At 41.0% G+C, this 17,350-nt stretch overlaps 1 protein-coding gene across 23 annotated transcripts in view; it reads right to left on the bottom strand.

Moving 5' to 3' along the window:
- Trpm3 (transient receptor potential cation channel subfamily M member 3) overlaps nt 1–17,350 on the bottom strand; it is a 298,633-nt gene that overhangs the window by 215,552 nt on the left and 65,731 nt on the right. For all 23 annotated transcript variants that reach the window (XR_007208826.1, XR_007208828.1, XM_048332551.1 and 20 more), the window contains one exon: nt 525–699. Coding sequence is in view for 21 of the 23 variants with exons in the window: in XM_048332551.1 (XP_048188508.1) it covers nt 525–699 (175 nt within the window). In the remaining 2 variants the exon portion in view is untranslated. The remainder of the gene's footprint in view (nt 1–524; nt 700–17,350) is intronic.

Raw genomic sequence — 17,350 nt, 5'->3', positions numbered from 1 at the left:
AGAGGAGTTTACACTGAAGCAAGAGTGCTAATCAATGGGGAGATTTTACCTTCCAGGCCAGTACCATCCATGCAATGCTTTCCAGCAACTTGGTGGAACTATCACTCCCCCTCTCTTTTCCACCCTGCCCTTCTCAGAGTCCAGCCAATGTATGCTATTTGGTCCAGATTAGCTCTGTTTTATGTATTATGACCCAATTCCTGTTTTTCTATATTAGAAGAGAAAAAGAGGGAAGAAAAAAATAAATAAAAGAGGCTGCATCCTAGGATCTTTGTTCTTCTCCTCATCTTTATTAGCAGTGTGCTCTCCTCCTGGCACTACATTCCACTCCATGAGATATTGAAGCTATTTTCCTCTGTTCTTTCCCACCATGTCTCCCGATTAACATTTGGACAATAGAACTGGCAATGGGGTTGGTTCTGACAACGGGTCTTGGTGCTGAGAATGCATTTGTCTCAACATTTTATACAAGTCCGAGCACAAGCTTTGCACACAGGAGTCTACCATAGGCCTTGTTTACCTACCCGCCTTCTTCTGAATATTTATGCCCAAATGCCAGGATGTCAGATGCCCGTCCACTCCCGTCACAGACAACAACTGGCACAGGAGGGGTGTCTCGAAGGTACTCCAAAACAATGGAGATCACGTTGGGTCCTCCTTCCACGATGAGCGCCACCACTGGAACACCTTGACCGATTCCTGCATTAAAAAAGGAAAAGAAAAGGAAAAAAAGAGAAAAGAACACAAAGCCAGCAAACCAAAGAAACAAAAAGAGAAACAAAAAGCACAAACTAAAATTACTGAGCATGGGGGTGGGGGGGGGGAGAGGTAACAACATATAAAGGGATAAAATACTAAGCAAAATTCACAGAAAACTCATCAGCATGATTTTTCACCCCACGAAGTCTTTTCTTGACTTTACCCTCTCTCTCCCAACATCTCTAAGGAAATGGAATTTGCTGAGGCAGCGATGACCCTACTTCCCAGTGAGTAAGGGGAGAGAAAGGAATTGGTTAACAGACAAAGCACTGGGCCAGCAGCCAAAAGATTGGAAGCTAAATGTGATTTTAATAAAGTCTCTTATCTAGCCACTGGTTTGGTTTCTTATATTTAAAAAAAGTAAAAAGAAATGCCACTTTCCTATGTGCCATAGTGGTGAGAAATTGCCCCAAATAGCTATTTTTTAAAATTACAGATGATCGAACTTAGTGGGAGGCTTGTCAGATCAACTGTTGGCTGAGTTAGAGTTTTGTGTATTCTAACTATAGGTAATCAGTTCTATTATTAATTCTTAACATCATAATGGTCCCGGTTGATCACCTAGAAGTTACAGCTGCTGCATCCCTACTGAGTATGGTACCCTGTGCCTTGTGGTGTTCAGCATGGAGAACTGAAATCAGTTGAAATAAAGTCTTTAAGCTAGTTATTCCTAGCCATAGGCATTGCAGTTTCTCGATATAAAATTCCTCTATGATCAGCATTATAGGCATGGTTCAGCCTAACATATTAAATAGAGTTATTAAAAACCGCCATGATAAATGTGAGACAGAGATTCAACTCAACTATCACCAATGTTTCATTGTACAACTTCCTTTTGTTCAATTTGTTATCATGCTGTATTTTCTTTCCACACTTTCTCAGAATAATTAGAAAAATTGAATATATGCTTAACGATGAAATGGTTTTATAGAGTATATGTAACAGTCATTGTAAAAAAACACAGAAAACTGAAGTTCTGTGCTACTTTTATAAATATGAAGTTATAAAAGCAAATACCAGGCTGGGAATGAGGCTTAGCGGTAGAGTGCTTGCCTAGCATGCATGAAGCCCTGGGTCCAATTCCTCAGCACCACATACACAGAAAAAACTGGAAGTGGCACTGTGGCTCAAGTGGTAGAGTGCTAGCCTTGAGCCAAAGAAGCCAGGGACAGTGCTCAGGCCTTGAGTCCAAGCCCCAGGACTGGCAAAAAGAAAAGCAAATGCAAACAAAAATACAACTTTGGTCATATGAGTTCTTTCTCCTATCCATTTTTATATCAAGCAACTGTTTCCCAATAATTTTGAGTTTGGTTTTTTTGCTCTTTTAGCAATAACTTTTATTTGAATTATGTGATCTATTTCTTTTCTAAATACTTCAGTCTTGTATTGTTCCTATGTCAGAAAAAATGGGTTTTCATTGATTGATTTTCATCTTAGTGAAACAGTCCAGCATGGCAGTTAGGTAAAATTGGATGCCATCTTAATTCTAATATTTAAAAATTTAAGGAAAATGATTGTTGATCAAATAGGTTACTGATATTTCTTTGTACTCTCCAGAGGAACTGAAAGAAAAAAATAGACTGGATCACACTAGTTTGTTGTAGATGGGGCGATGTCAACAATTGCTCCTTCAAATCTAAGGAGAGAGAAGGAAAAGAGAGGCACAACTCTCTGCTTTGACCCAGGAGACCTTATAACTCACAAAGAGGCTCTAGCAAGGTGTTTGGGAGTTTGTTAAGGATGCACTTTCCCATTGTAGCTGATTGAGACCTTGAAGTAAGTTCCTGTAGAAAGGCCCTTTGAAGATGAAAGGCTAAGTTGAAATGTTAACAGAGTACATTTCTTTTACATAAGAATTTTCTGTCCTAAAATATCACCCTAGTAGGATTTATATTTTAGTAAAGAAAGACTTTTCTCCATTATTTAAAGTCATTTTAAATAAGATATTTCTTAAAGTATTATGCTTTCATTCCCCCTTCCCCTCACTTTGCTTAGGAACATGCTCCTATATTGCAGACTTATATCAAGAAATATGATATTCCCACTCTTGTCCTAATATCAAAGGACATAATCAGGATCACTGAAGAGAACCTTGACTTGCTAAATTCTGGCTCTCGGCCTGCATTTTGTCAGTGAAATCGTCACTCTGTCACATAAACAAAGTGGGATGTACTTAGGGATATCATGGAGGGAGAAGTGCTAGAATGGACCTTTTAAAATGTCCCAGAGTTGTGAGATCTAAAAGACTATAATAGACAAGATGGCTAGAACTCAACTCTATCTTTGGAGGATGAGTTGATTCAAGTGATCTGTTTCCATAGGCTTGTTTGGGAATAAGAAACACTAATTTTTGGGGCTGGGGATATAGCCTAGTGGCAAGAGTGCCTGCCTCGGATACACGAGGCCCTAGGTTCGATTCCCCAGCACCACATATACAGAAAACGGCCAGAAGCGGCGCTGTGGCTCAAGTGGCGGAGTGCTAGCCTTGAGCGGGAAGAAGCCAGGGACAGTGCTCAGGCCCTGAGTCCAAGGCCCAGGACTGGCCAAAAAAAAAAAAAAAAAAAAAGAAACACTAATTTATTTTCAGATTGTATTTGTGCTGACCTTGATTTTCCTGGCCCAGGATTGATGTTTTGCTTTATAGGATGCAGGTTGACATGTTGTGCTAGCTGTGTAGATTGTGGCGATCCATGGCTACAGGAAGCTGCCTCCATAGTCTGCTCACAAACTGCCTGGTTTCACTACTAGTGATTCCTTATTCTGTCTCTCGTGCATGGGAAATTGCTCAGGGAATCTAGAAATCACTGGTGGTGTTTCTGTAAAGATTTTGACAGGCACAGATTGCTCCTGCTCTGGCACTGCCTGCCTCAAGTTGCTCAGTAGAATTGGGCTTGTAGCAGGCCTATCATGACAGAGTTGCAACCAAGACTTCAAGTGTGCAGTAAGTTAAGACACATGTCTGTGACTCTTACTCCAAGGTTAAAGGCATCAGAGTTGTGTTTGGTGGCCACAGGTTTGCATTGGGGTAGTAGAGGTATCTTTCCCCTCCATGTCTCAGAAACTGTCGTGTCTGCTGCAGAGAGCAGACTTGGTTAGCCTTTGGTCTGTGTGGATTTTGTGACTAGGAAGATGGCTAAAGGCCCAAGCCTTCTAAAATCTTTTTAAAGTTGTCACTCTGCTTAAACCAGTAGGGCACCAGCCTGCAAAAGCCAGATTACTCAGAGGAACCAGGGAATACTGGGAAATTTCAAATGTCTTTAACCAGTCTGTGTAGAAATTTGCAGGCAACCCAGTAGGAGGTGTGACAATCTATCCAAGGGACTCTGAGAGATGCCACTATAGCCTCGCCCAGATCCAACCCATCTCTCCTGCCTGCATCCATCACATATGACTAACAAAGCCTGCTGATTCGAGATGGATCCACTGAAGCTGAGACTTTTACATTGTCCCCCCCCCCCACCCCTTTGCCCTCTTGAATTATTATTCATTTGTGTTCTCTTCCACCTGCCAGTAATGTTAAATGATATGATTTGGTTTTTATGCTATTTTGCAATTAGATGCATTTTGGAAAATAGCAAAAAGGTGCCAAGTTTGGATACTTGGCACAATGCTAGTGGTTAAATAGCCCAAGGAACTCTAAAGTGCTAATCAGTGGTTGCTTGAAGACTCCTAACACATCTGAGTTTTGTCATTGCAGAACTCTGGCAGGAATCTGTTGGTCAATTCTCAACAAGTTACAGGTAAGCTCTACTCCTATCATTCTCCTGTTGCTTTAATTGGAAATAAAAGGGGCTTTTATACCTAAGCCTCCTTTGATATCAGTTTAAAGCCAGTCCAGGCAGAAAAAAAATTCCCTCTAAAACACCATCTCCCAACTAACCAGCAAAGAGAGCCAGACTGGAAGCATGGCTCAAGAGACTCATAGTAATGCTGGAAGCGGCACTGTGGCTCAAGTGGTAGAGCACTAGTTTTGAGCAGAAGTGCTCAGGGACAGTGCCTAGGCCTTGAGTTCAAACCCCATAAGTGCCAACTGGGACAAGCTATCCAAGCAAAGAGCACCTAGATCTTCAGGACGAGGTTGTTGGGATCCGGCCCTTAGGCTTGACGCCCCTCCCCCAAGCCCTGGGGGAATGCGGAAGTGGGCTACCCTCTCAGGGTCCGCCCTTGCACCCAGCCCCCAACTCTCCAGCCAGCCCAGGCGTCTCCCAGCCTAGCCAGCCCGGCGCCTACCAGTCCCACCCTGGCTCGGCGCTCTCGAGTGACGTTAGCTCAGGGAGATCATGTGACAGCTTTCAGCCTATCGGCATCCTGGCCAATCCCCTTCTCTCGGAATCATCCCCCGGTAACTTTGTCTTAATAAAGCAGTTAGTTCTCGAAACTGACCCCGAGACTTGCATACGCTGATTTTGTCTATTGGTAAGGAGGTGGGCACGCTTTCTTGGATCGGCCACGCGCGCGGCAGGATGGTGCTGGCTCTCCACCCCACCCTAGCTTCATCTGCGGGCCGGGTGACTAGGGAAGAGGGCGTGAAAGGGAGTGTGAAAAGAAGAGTAGCTGAGCCTTGTTCCCTAGCCGGGAGAGGCTACCGAGCCCAACACGAGGTCAGTCCTGGCAACAATGAACCATTGAGAGGAGTACAAGGAGATGAAGTCACATCCTAAATAGAGTCATTTTAAACTTGCCCTTTCAAAATTAATCGGAGCCAGGAGATCAAGAGGAATAGTTGCTTTGTTAGGGAGCAGAATTTTGTGTCTAACCAAGCAGTTTCTGGCTTCTGTACAAATATGCTTTGCTAAGAAAATTATATTATCACTTACCTTACCCTCTCCCCTTGGTAACTAAGTAGTAACCTCACAAGCTAATCAATAAGCTCACATCCTGCTAACAGGCCTCCGCAGCTGGCCTTCCTGGTATGAACAACATGTGCTGACTCGGATAAGGGTCAGTCCCTTATACCAAGGGCCGAAGATATGCAACTTAGCACGTACTCCCTGCTATTTGTTTTAAAGGAATTGGCTGCCTGCGTGCAGACCTAGTTGTAATACTTTGAATTTACTGGCTGAAAAAGAGCGGGCTCTGTTGTAACGGACTGTAAGGTTCTATAAAAAGTCATCCCCAAAACAGCTCGGGGCTCTCAGCCACTGACCCGAACCTTGCGGATCTCGAGGTCACGTGTACCTGGGAGCCCGGGCATGCCTGAATAAAACCCTCTTGCTTTTTGCATCCAGTGGTCCGTGTTTGTGTCCTTGGGTGCGGGTCTCTGAGGGTCTTTCAGCTTGCCCACCTAATGACCATACCTGTCCACTTTCCATCTAGACAGGAACTTGCATTCTTGACTTTGTTACTTGCTATTTGTATATATATTAGCCTCTGGTTGGTTGCTCCCAACCAGTCTTCTACCCAATTGCCCCCCAATACTCCCTTCCTGCCCCCAGTCCAGTTACTCCTTCTTCCTTGTAATGGGCCACAATTAGGTTTATGCTTCAAATGGAACTTTTCTGGCTTGTGACCAGGGTGTGTTCCCCCATGTTGTTCATGTTAACTGGTCCTGTGAACTTGTCAGCCTTTTGCCAGACCTTTTCAAAATCTCTTTTAACAGGATAACATCCCTCACCCAGGATGCCACCAGGGAACTTGCAGTTAAAGGCCATCCTGTTACTACAGGCAACTGGAGGCTTCACTTACACTGCTCTGCCCAGTGCAGATGTGGATCCTGAAGACCCCAGCCCCAGTGACTCCTTGGTGTGCCCAAGCTGCAGGAGGTAGCCAGAGGAGACCATGCCACCCATTGGCTCTGATAACCATTCTCATGGAAATGATTGGAACCTTTACCAAGCAAACTGTTAATTCCTGGATGGTACTCTGCCAAACAATGAATCAGGGACCCCTGACTACTTCGCCCCTTTAAAGCAGGAAGTAGATCCAGAAGAAACAACCTCTGCCCATACTCACATCCTGGTACCCCTCCCCAGTTATTAATAAATAACAAAGGGGAGAATGTTAGCATCTCCCCTGCCTCAGGTCCTCAGCTCCTTCCATTATCCCCCAGATCCACCCATACCTAAGGAGCCACTCCTACTCACCATTAAGACCTTCCTACTTCCCCTTTAGCCCCAGAGAGAAGCTGCCACCTGGATAAGGTGCAGATGCCATGTTGCTCCCTCTCCCGCGGAAGATACGGCCACACTAATAAAACTCTTTATGAACCTTCTACTGTGCGTGACTATTTCCGCATGGTCCCCTGGGATGGCTGGGACATATTCTTTCAGGCCTCAGAAAATCCCACCCTAATTTAAACACATCACACATTCAATTGTTAGTTTGTGTTAGTTTTTTGATGCTCACGGAGACAAGTTCTAGAATGGATTCAAATAGAATTCTATGTCTAGGGGAAACCTACTACATTTGTTCTGCTCATAGGTATTGACTGGCTAAGTTTTCCAAGGCAAGCAGTGTATGATATAATTTTTTTCATCTTTTTTCCTTCCATTCCTCTCTCTGCCTTCTTTTCCTTTTCCTTCCTCTCGTTTTGTTTTCTAAATTACATTTTGGACATAGCATATGAAAAAAAATCTCCAGAAAAATTCACAAATTGAAATCTCTAGGATATAACCTTAAAATAAAGAACCAATTTTGTGAAACACCAAAAACAGTAAATGAAAACATTTTGGGGACTCCCTGCATATACAGATCGGCTAGGTTTATAGGGGTTGTTGTCATGTATTTTTATGCACATCAAAAAATTAATATGAGATCAGCCCTTTTAGTGGCTCATGCCTATAATCCTAGCTTCTCAAAAGCTAAGATCTAGACTGACTTGGGGTAGAAAAATCCTTCAGATTCCAACTCCAAAAATAAGCAGCAAAGAACCACGCTGAATACATGGCTCAAGTAATAAGTGGTAGCTGAGTAGATGCATACCTCGAGTATAAAGCCAAACAGCAGAGAGAGAAAAAAAGAGTTCCCTTGCAGATCCTTAAAACTCTGTCTTGCTCAGCTAACTTACTGGTCAGTTACCTCCTATGCCCAAAGTAGCTATTTAGATTTACAATGAAAATGAAAAATCACACACACACACACACACACACACACACACACACACACACACACACACACTCTTAGAGAAAGGGTTTATTTTCAGAAAGCTTTTTCATAAAATCTTGCTTGGATTTTTGTGGAAAGTGGGTTAGGATGATTCCTTAGTTGATGGAAATCATTTTCCCCCCATTTTCTGCCATAGCTGAAGATGTGTAGTAGAGATTTCCATAGAATTTATTTTGGAATAAAACGTAGGTTTGTTTTAAGAGAGCAGAGGCACAATGCCTGCCAGATTCTTCTGCTTTTGCAATTCGCAGCATTATAGCCTACAAACAAGTGAACTTGGGTACTGATTTATTCCACAGGGTTCCATATTGGCCTAAGACTTTTGAGTTACATATTGAGCCCTAATAGTTTGCATAGCTCTTTAGATTTTATTTTGTGTAGCCTCATCCTTAAGGCTGTGCATTTCTGCTCATGTTCCCCAAAGTGCAGTGTCTAAAGTGGTTAAACAAATCTTGAGTTGAAGTGTCCTGAGGAAGACAGATAAGAGAAGCAGAAGAATATGTTAAAATTCTAAAGGTTTTCTTTTCTTAAAAAAAAAAAAAGCAAACATTTATCTCTTTCTCTGGATCTAATCTACAATCAGACAATACGTGTGAAAACATTTGCTGGGTTGTAGAGAACTCTTTGGATTACTGAGGATTTTGTTCAGACTAACACCTTGGTTTTATGTCAAGATCACCAGATATGACCTAAAGTACTTATGAAACTAAAGGATGATCTCTTTTTTATTGGAAAATGGCTCATATTTATCTGGAAACGGAGCACAGAAGATTGTTTACCTAAGTCTCAATGACCATAAGCCACAGATCCTGGTTGTTACGATATGGGTCATTCAGAGGGGGTTCCCACTATATGTGTGAGACGTGAGATGACTCCTTAAAAATCTTGTCCAATTTAAGACTATGTCTGCCATTAGTGAGACGTATTTCTGTTTGCCAGTTAAAGCCTTGTAAGCACAACACAAACAGAACTTATTACTGGCCTGCCCAGCCCTGGAGTTCTTAATGTTTTCAGTTTGTGTGTTGAGTCAGGTGTCAGTGATCCATGCCTGTAATCCTAGCCACTCAGGAGGCTGAGATCTGAGGACTGAGATTTGATGCCAGCCTGGGCATCTCCCATTAAGCATCAAAACAGTAGGAAGTGTATCTTTGGCTTCCATGGTAGAGCATCAGCTTTGAGCAGAAAAGCCCAGCAACAGTGCCCAAGTCCTGAGTTCAAGCCTTAGGAGTGGCACACCCACAAAACAAGTTTATGTCTTGCAAAGGAAGAATGGGTATTGTGAAATGTTATCAATAAAAAATCCCTTGAACATGTACTCTTCATAATTCCTCCAACTCATAATGTGCTTTGATTTCATGGCTGATTCTTCCTATTGAAACATGGTTACCTAATGTTTTATTTATATTATGTCATGGGGTTAAAAATAACACCTTAAATGTCATGCTTTCTTTTATATAGAACATTCCACAAACTTGGGGCACATAATAAAGTACTATAATAATGTGTATGAAGAGAGTAGACAAGCTATTTGTCTCATTTGGGTAGGAACTACCATTTGGCCCTCTCAAGAAACAGTGGCTGGTGTTTTAATACCACACTATTTTTAAAGAAATAGTTTCAGAGTTCGATGCTTGATACTTTTAACTAGGTAGTACATCCCTTTCATGGTCTGAAAAGTATGATATGGATGTAGGAAAACTACAGGAAGATATTGAGCAGTTGTACCTCATAACACTTAAAATCTCTCTTTCCTTCCAAGTTTAAGGTGCTTTTTACATTTAGGAAGATTCTCAGTGGCAAATACATGAATATTTATGTACAATTGTGGAAATGTTTTACAGATAGAGAACAGTCTAATATCCTATATTTTTGTAAAAAAGAACATTAAAAATCTTCAAAATACTTCAAATAAGTATGAGCCCAAGAAAATATCTAGATGGGACAAAAGATAAAAATGCATTTTTTTATTGTGTTTGACTATATGTGGCAAATGCGATATATTTAACTGTATTTGGAAATGATTAATAAAACAGATGATGCTTAAGTGAACTTTGGTGATATACCCATCTGGAGAAGTTCAAACCCATTGCAAACCAATCCTGTGTGCTAATATGATTGTACTTTGTTTTGGAAGGGGTGGGTCCCAGGGTGTTCTAGCCACAAAACAAATCACATGGACCATACCTCCAGCTTATTTTGTTGTGGGTTAGTTTTTAGATAACATCTAATATTCATGCCTGGACCTAGCCTTGGATTATGATCCTCCTAACTATGCTTCCTGCCCAGCTTGGATTACAGGTGTATACCACCACTCGTGTCATTTTTGTTTAGATGGAGAGGGAATGGTTAAAACTTGAACTGTGATCCTTCCACCTCTACTTTTTGGAGATAGCTGAGATTTCAGGAATGTATTACTATGCCCAGCCTACTTTTGTCCTCTATAATTCTGATCGTAAATTGATGCTCAGGAAATTATTTGAAAGTATAAATTTCCATATCAACCACATTACCAACCATACGACCAAATCAGTAAAAATAAAACAAAATGCAATGTGGTGGTTCACTTCTAGATACTTAGTTATTGTTTATGGTAAGGAAGAAATTCCTCGAAAGGTGGCTAGGGTCTTCCCAGGCACATGATTCCACCCTATTTCAGGACTAAGTAGGGATGAAAATAGTGTGAACTTTGTCAATGTCACTTTCTGTCATTACCAGTCTATTCCCATTTGGAAATATAACTTAATGTTTTTTCTACTGTATAAAATCCTTCCATTTTTAAAGTTACTAAAAATCTAATGGAATGAACATGCTCATATATTTTATAGCTTGGCATGTGACATCTCAGCAGATTTGACTGGAGATAAAGGGCTGCTAGGAAACAGAAGATACTGGGTGTTTGGATTAATGTAATTGCTTCTCTCAAACTGAAAAAGAAATGGAAAACTAATGACGCATTACATTACTTATCCATTATATTGAAAATGTAAAATGTTATCACATTAATATGGCAAACTCTTTTTTTCTGTTTGTTTTCAATATTACTGAATGGTTGAATCCATTTTGTGCATCAACAGGGCTCCAGGTGTTTTCTTTAAATTTTTGTGGTTAGCGGTAGTTTACTGTTCATTCCAAAATAACCAGAAGAGAAAAGTTTGAATGTTCTTATGACAAGGAAACAATGGCTTTTGGAGGTGGTAGATATGTTCCATAAGCAGATTTGATCATTACACAGCAAATACATACATCACCTCATCACAGCAGCTCACATTAGGTATATAGGGAGGGGATTCCATGATTACATTTCCACACTGCTTATGCTGCATTCCACTCAATCTCATGCTCCAAGTGTTTTCATAAGGGCTTTATCCTAGCCTCTAACAGTTGGTTCTCATTTGGGTATTGGCTTTGCTGTCAAGCAATCAGAGGCTGAAGAACAGAATTTATGGAGTAGAAGAGTAGGTGGATGGGAGATTTTATTTATTTTATTTATTTTATTTATTTTTTGGCCTGTCCTGGGCCTTGAACTCAGGGCCTGAGCACTGTCCCTGGCTTCTTTTTGCTCAAGGATAGCACTCTGCCACTTGAGCCACAGCGCCACTTCTGGCCGTTTTCTGTATACGTGGTGCTAGGGAATCAAACCCAGGGCTTCATGTATACGAGGCAAGCACTCTTGCCACTAGGCCATATCCCCAGCCCCGGATGGGAGATTTTAGATGGGAAATTTTAGCGGTCACCTTGGAGGGTGCCCAGAAACACTTATTATTTCCTTTGCTCCACAGGCCCCTCTCAGAGAACCGGTCTGCAGACAGCAGTAGAGGAATAAACTCATGCAGCTTTTATTAAAACTTGTTGAACTAGACGTGGATAGAAGACCTACACCAGTCTAGATCTACCTGCCAACAAGTGGATTAGAGATCCTGAGCCTGGGGTAAATGATTGAGAGGGGACTGTAAGAGCCTGTTGAATCTGTCTTTGAAGGAAATAAAAAGAGAGACAGAGTCATCATGGACAGAAGAGATCAGAAGGCAGAGTGTGTGTGCAAGAGAGTTTGGGTGCAGGGTGGAGGCGGATATATTTACCAGCCCTATAGACATATTCCTTTCTTCTTATATAACTTCCTTTATCTTGGGTGCTAAACACTTTACTCTTCATCTTCATGAACACACTTTTATGCATGAAAATCCAGCAGGGACAAAGTATTTGGACTTTTTTTTTGTTGTATTTGATCCCATTCTTCTCTATTTTCTCCCCCTTGCTCCCTCATTCCCTCCCTTCTTTCTTTTCTTTCTACATATTTGGAATTTGGGATAGCAGAACTGTGGAGTTGTGTGTGTGTGTGTGTGTGTGTGTGTGTGTGTTGTTGTTGTTGTTGTTGTTGTTGTTGTTGCTGCTGCTGCTGCTGTCATTCTGGTCCTAGGGCTTAAACTCAGGGCTTGGGTGCTCTCCCTGAGCTTTTTTTTGTTCCAGGCTAGAGCATTTTATCACTCCAGCCATGGCTCCATTTCTGTTTGTTTTGGCTGGGGATAAGAATCTCCTGAACTTTCCTGGATCTGGAATGACTTTGAACTATGATCCTCAGGCCTCAGCCTCTTGAGTAGCTGGGATTGCAGGCATGAGCTACCAGAGCCAGGTAGTTGTGGAGTTTTCAAAAGGTAGGTTGTAGAAGGACTATTCCTGTGAGAGCTGGGTGTGTGTCTGGCATCTTTCCTACCATCAGAAGAAGCTTCAGTTTGGGGTATAAGTGGTGATGATGTAACTGTAGTGAGCTTTTCTGTTTCTCATACTTAAAGGAGAACCTGTGTGGCACATCTAGAAACTTCATGCTAACAACAGATCTGGGGAGGCTTGGATTCATTGATCCCACAGACTAATCCCAAGGACAGGCAGGGAGGAGACTACTTCATATGTGAATAGCTTCAGTTCCCAGAGGATGGAATCATCTTTTGCATCCTCAGAGCCTTGAATACCAGTTCCTTTCCTGACGAAGTGCCTCCATGACTGGGCCTAGCCTTAACCTTGATGGGCTTTCCTGGAAGGAGTCTGCTCTACATCACTACCTTATACCCCCAAGGACTTAACCTATTTCCCTCTTGTCTGGATGAGGCTTTTCCTTAGACCCTGAGCTGCCTGTCCAGAACAGGCAGAATCTATCACCACCTTGTTCTCAGAGCTGTGATATGTAGCTTTGTCTGTCTCTGGATTCTGTGGACTCCCCTTTCCTTTCACTGACTCTCGGCATTTTATACTATGCTATAGGAAGCTCTTCACAAATCTAATAATAAAATAGCTGGAACCAGACATGCACAATAAGAACGCATTAGCCTGTCTTGGACATGACTGATCTACATGGAGACACGTAAATAAAATTTGATACTCTACACACTATTTAGCCCAAAGAGTAAATACACAATTAATGTTTTTGTGTGAATGTGTAATAAATAAATTATTATGTATAAAGCTCTTAGAACAGAGCCTGGCAATAAGAACGTTATGGTTAAACAAAAACACATATAATGGGGCTGGGAATATGGCCTAGTGGCAAGAGTGCCTGCCTCGTATACATGAGGCCCTGGGTTCAATTCCCCAGCACCACATATACAGAAAACGGCCAGAAGTGGCGCTGTGGCTCAAGTGGCAGAGTGCTATCCTTGAGCAAAAAGAAGCCAGAGACAGTGCTCAGGCCCTGAGTCACAGGACTGGCCAAAAAACAAAAATAAAAACAAAACAAAACAAAAACACATATAATGATGCTTGTTTAATAAGTTCATAATGAATTTCTCTAAATGTCTAAATGATTCATAAAAATGGAGGCAAAATGAATGCACTTTATACGTTGAAACCAAAAGGATGATCTGGCAAACATTGGAAACACGGCATTCTAAAGTTCAAATACTTTTTCATTCAGACAAGCAATGTCCTAATAAAGCATATTGAATCCAAAAGATTCTGCTTTGGGGTGAATGACCCATGGTATCACACCCCCAATGTCTTCTTCCATATGCTCAGTCACCTTAGGCCTTTTGGGTTATGGAAGTTGAAAAGAGGTGTAAATACCAAATAACAAACCTCACACATCAACTCCAAGTATAGAGAATGCTTACAAACAAACTCAGCTTTTGACTTAATCATGGGCAACTGTTATTTCCTTATGGCCAGACAGCTCAGATTGAAATATCCTTCTCATAATATCAACATCCAAGCAGCATTCTCATGAATCATTTCAATAGAAAGGCACATTCAATCTCATGTGCTCTGAGGCAAGGATTACTTTCATAAGAGGAAAGAGCCAGCATTATTTTTCTTTGGGGCCATTGTTTGAAGACTGAATGCTTTAATGTAATCTAGCTCAGTCTACAAAATTTTCTTCCAAATACAACTAGTCTTCATCTCTGCTGTGTTCAAAAACCTACATCAAAAGGCTAACGGTTGTCTTCTCCAATATAAGGTAACCAGAGTATTCCTAATTCATTTCACTTTATAATATTTTTGCCCACACTCCCTCAATAAATATGCCAGGATCCAAGTCCACAGCTCATGCAAATTTCTTGGCTTCTTGGTATCCAAGGGAAATTGTGGGCTGAAAAAACCCTATGAGACCCAGCCCATGATACAAAGAAGACTTGATAGGGAGGGAAAGGATAGGAATGGAGGAGGTGTTGCTCTTAAATTCTATTCTTTTTCTCTTCCCACATTATAATATTTTTCTTTGCATCTGTTAAAGGAGACTGAAATTAATTCTTGGATGCATATGTAAACGCCTTTAAAGCTTTCTAAGCCTCTTCTTTTCACTTATTTTTCTGTTCCCAATGTAAAGACAAGTCCTCCACATATCCTCCCTTTTACTCCATTTGAGAAAATTAACTCATTTACTGATGTGATACATATGCCAATGAATATGCTTCATGAATTTTTCAATCAATTATGCCAGTATGATATGTTCTTATAGTACCTGAACACATCTCCTTTGAAGTTCTACTTCACTGGTTATGCCTCTGGGTGTCTCTCTGCTCTGTTAGGCAGATTTATCTTTGTAATTTCAGCACATTGTGTGATGCTCTACTGTTGTAACCATTAACATTTTGGATTCAAAAAGAGGGCAGAAAAATGGGATATTAAATATCCATCCAGTAAATATAGGTTTCTCAAAGGCTCAGCAAAAAGGTAATAAAATTTTTTAAATGTTTTATAACACGAGAAATTCCTCAGTTGTTTCAAGATGCTCAGAATTGACTGAAATTCTCCCCAAATCAAGGGACCAATGTCAGTGTCTCTACCCACTGATCTTTCTGAGGACTGCTTTCTGATTTCCTGCTTCCACAGTAATCTTCACATAGTTGTTAAGAATTGCTAATTATCTCATATATATATATATATACAATATTTCTGTGAAAAGAAAAATTAAATAGGTTCCTATTGCTTAGAGAAAAAATTTAAAAAGCCAAAATCCTTGACAGGCAGGGTGGCCCACAATTGTGACTCCAGCTACCTGGGAGATCGAACTAGGAGAATTACAAACAAAGGTCAGCCCTGGGCAATAAATGTGAGACCCTACTTGGGCAATACCTACACAAAAAAATATCAGGAATCTTGGGTCACGTGGTAGAATACCTGCCTACCAAGGGCAAGATCTTTGAGCCTAAACTTTAGTTAAAAAAGAAAAGAAAAAGGCAAAAATCCTTCAGTGCAATGTACAAAACTCTCTTGTTCTAGACCTAATCTTCCTCTGTGTACTCATCTCCACCCCTTCCACCCCCAAGCTCTCACTTCTTGCACCTACTCTCTGTAGATTATTCCCAGGACCCTCCATGCAGAACTATTAAACTTCTCCATAGACATCCCAATGTCTATCCTGTATTTCCCCCACATCTGTCTCCAGGAGAGGAGATTTTTCTTAAGCACATTTTGGGGTTTTCTGTTTCTTCTTATTCTCTTAGTCCTTTGGTAAACTTGTAAAGAATTGATTTTTGGTCAGCTCAGCCTAACATCTTTTCTTTCTGGCATCTACCTGTCTGCAGGGAGCCTGGGATCTGTTAGCTTCCCAGGGGCCCTGCTCTGAAGATGTGCGGTGAGATGAAGAGGTGATTCTTTAGTCCCTATCTCATGGTGGGAATCTGCCTAATTCTGGGGTATTATTATAAGCCTACATGGCCAATAGACCTAAAGCCACATATGCCTCTTTGTCCCCTATAATTAATAGGCATTACATTTTGTCTTCTACGCAGTACTAGTTTTATTTCTCAAATTATTTAGATCATGGATCCAAAAGAGGGATATTATTTATTTCAGTCATTCAGAGACTCAGATTCAGCACTCAAACCCAAAAATTACTAGTTCCACCTTCCTTAGGCAGTATTAATTTTTCATTTCTTTGTGGTCCTATTGTTCATTAAAAATGTCTTTAGGCAGTCAATCTGCCTTGCTTTAATGTAAACTTTCTTTCCACTAAATTGTGAACTTCCTCTGCCAGACTCTGCTTCCCATCATGCCTTATGCTCAGAAGGTTTTCAAGCAAATGCCTGTGAAGTAAAACAAAATGAAATTCATAATCTAAAACACACATAATCTAAGCACAGCCAAAGGGAGAGGAATACACTGATAGTTATGAAGGGATGACTAGCATTCTTTCCCATACTATGGCTCTATGTTCTGCTGAGTTTGGAGGTGCCCACCATTCAAGTGTCCTATGTCATCTTCTCACAGTCTTTCACTACTGGGCAGAGACATAGAGCACTAGGAAGAGATGAGAGACATAGACACGAATATCCTGAACAACCTGGATGGGCATTACCATCGCACCTGGCCATCTGGATTACATCTGGAAGACATAAGTTACATTCTTAGGGGTTGAAGAGCCAGTTTCAGTTCAACCACTCATACTTATCATGGGTAGAAATAGCACATATAGCTAGAGGGATTAAGGGCTTCCACCACTGGAGAGAAGGGTACAAACCTTTGTTTACATCCTTTTTTGGAAGGATGTCCATGAAATTATTTCCTTTGGTTGAAATGAATAAGAGTTAGGTGACTGAAATGGAAACCAACTTCTGTACTCACTGAGCTGACTAATATTATAGCAGGTAAGGTAAAGTAGGTCAGTGATGACTTTCATTTCTCCTAAGGTTATTAAAACAATGAGATTACTGATGGCTATTATTATACATGAGGCTAGAGAGAGACACTTTTTTGACTATATCTTGCTGTTATATTGAACGTGAAATTTTCCTGCCTCAGCCTCCCAAGTACTGGTATTATAAGTATGTACGTAGTATATCTGGCACGGACATGCCATATTATAGGCCTAATTTCTAACCAAGACCAGAAAATAAATACATAACTTTTGTCTGATCATCTGGACCTCTTTTCCAAACATAGTAACTTGTCATGTTGGTCTGACCAAATCCTCAGTGAGAAATCTGGGTGTCAATGTTGGGGAAATATTTCTTTCCTCTAGTTTCAAGTTGTCTTGTGAGGGCGCTCCATTATCATG

Source organism: Perognathus longimembris, chromosome 1 (assembly GCF_023159225.1).
Source record: "Perognathus longimembris pacificus isolate PPM17 chromosome 1, ASM2315922v1, whole genome shotgun sequence".
Lineage (NCBI taxonomy): Eukaryota > Metazoa > Chordata > Mammalia > Rodentia > Heteromyidae > Perognathus > Perognathus longimembris.
This window is presented reverse-complemented; position numbering and strand designations above follow the sequence as displayed.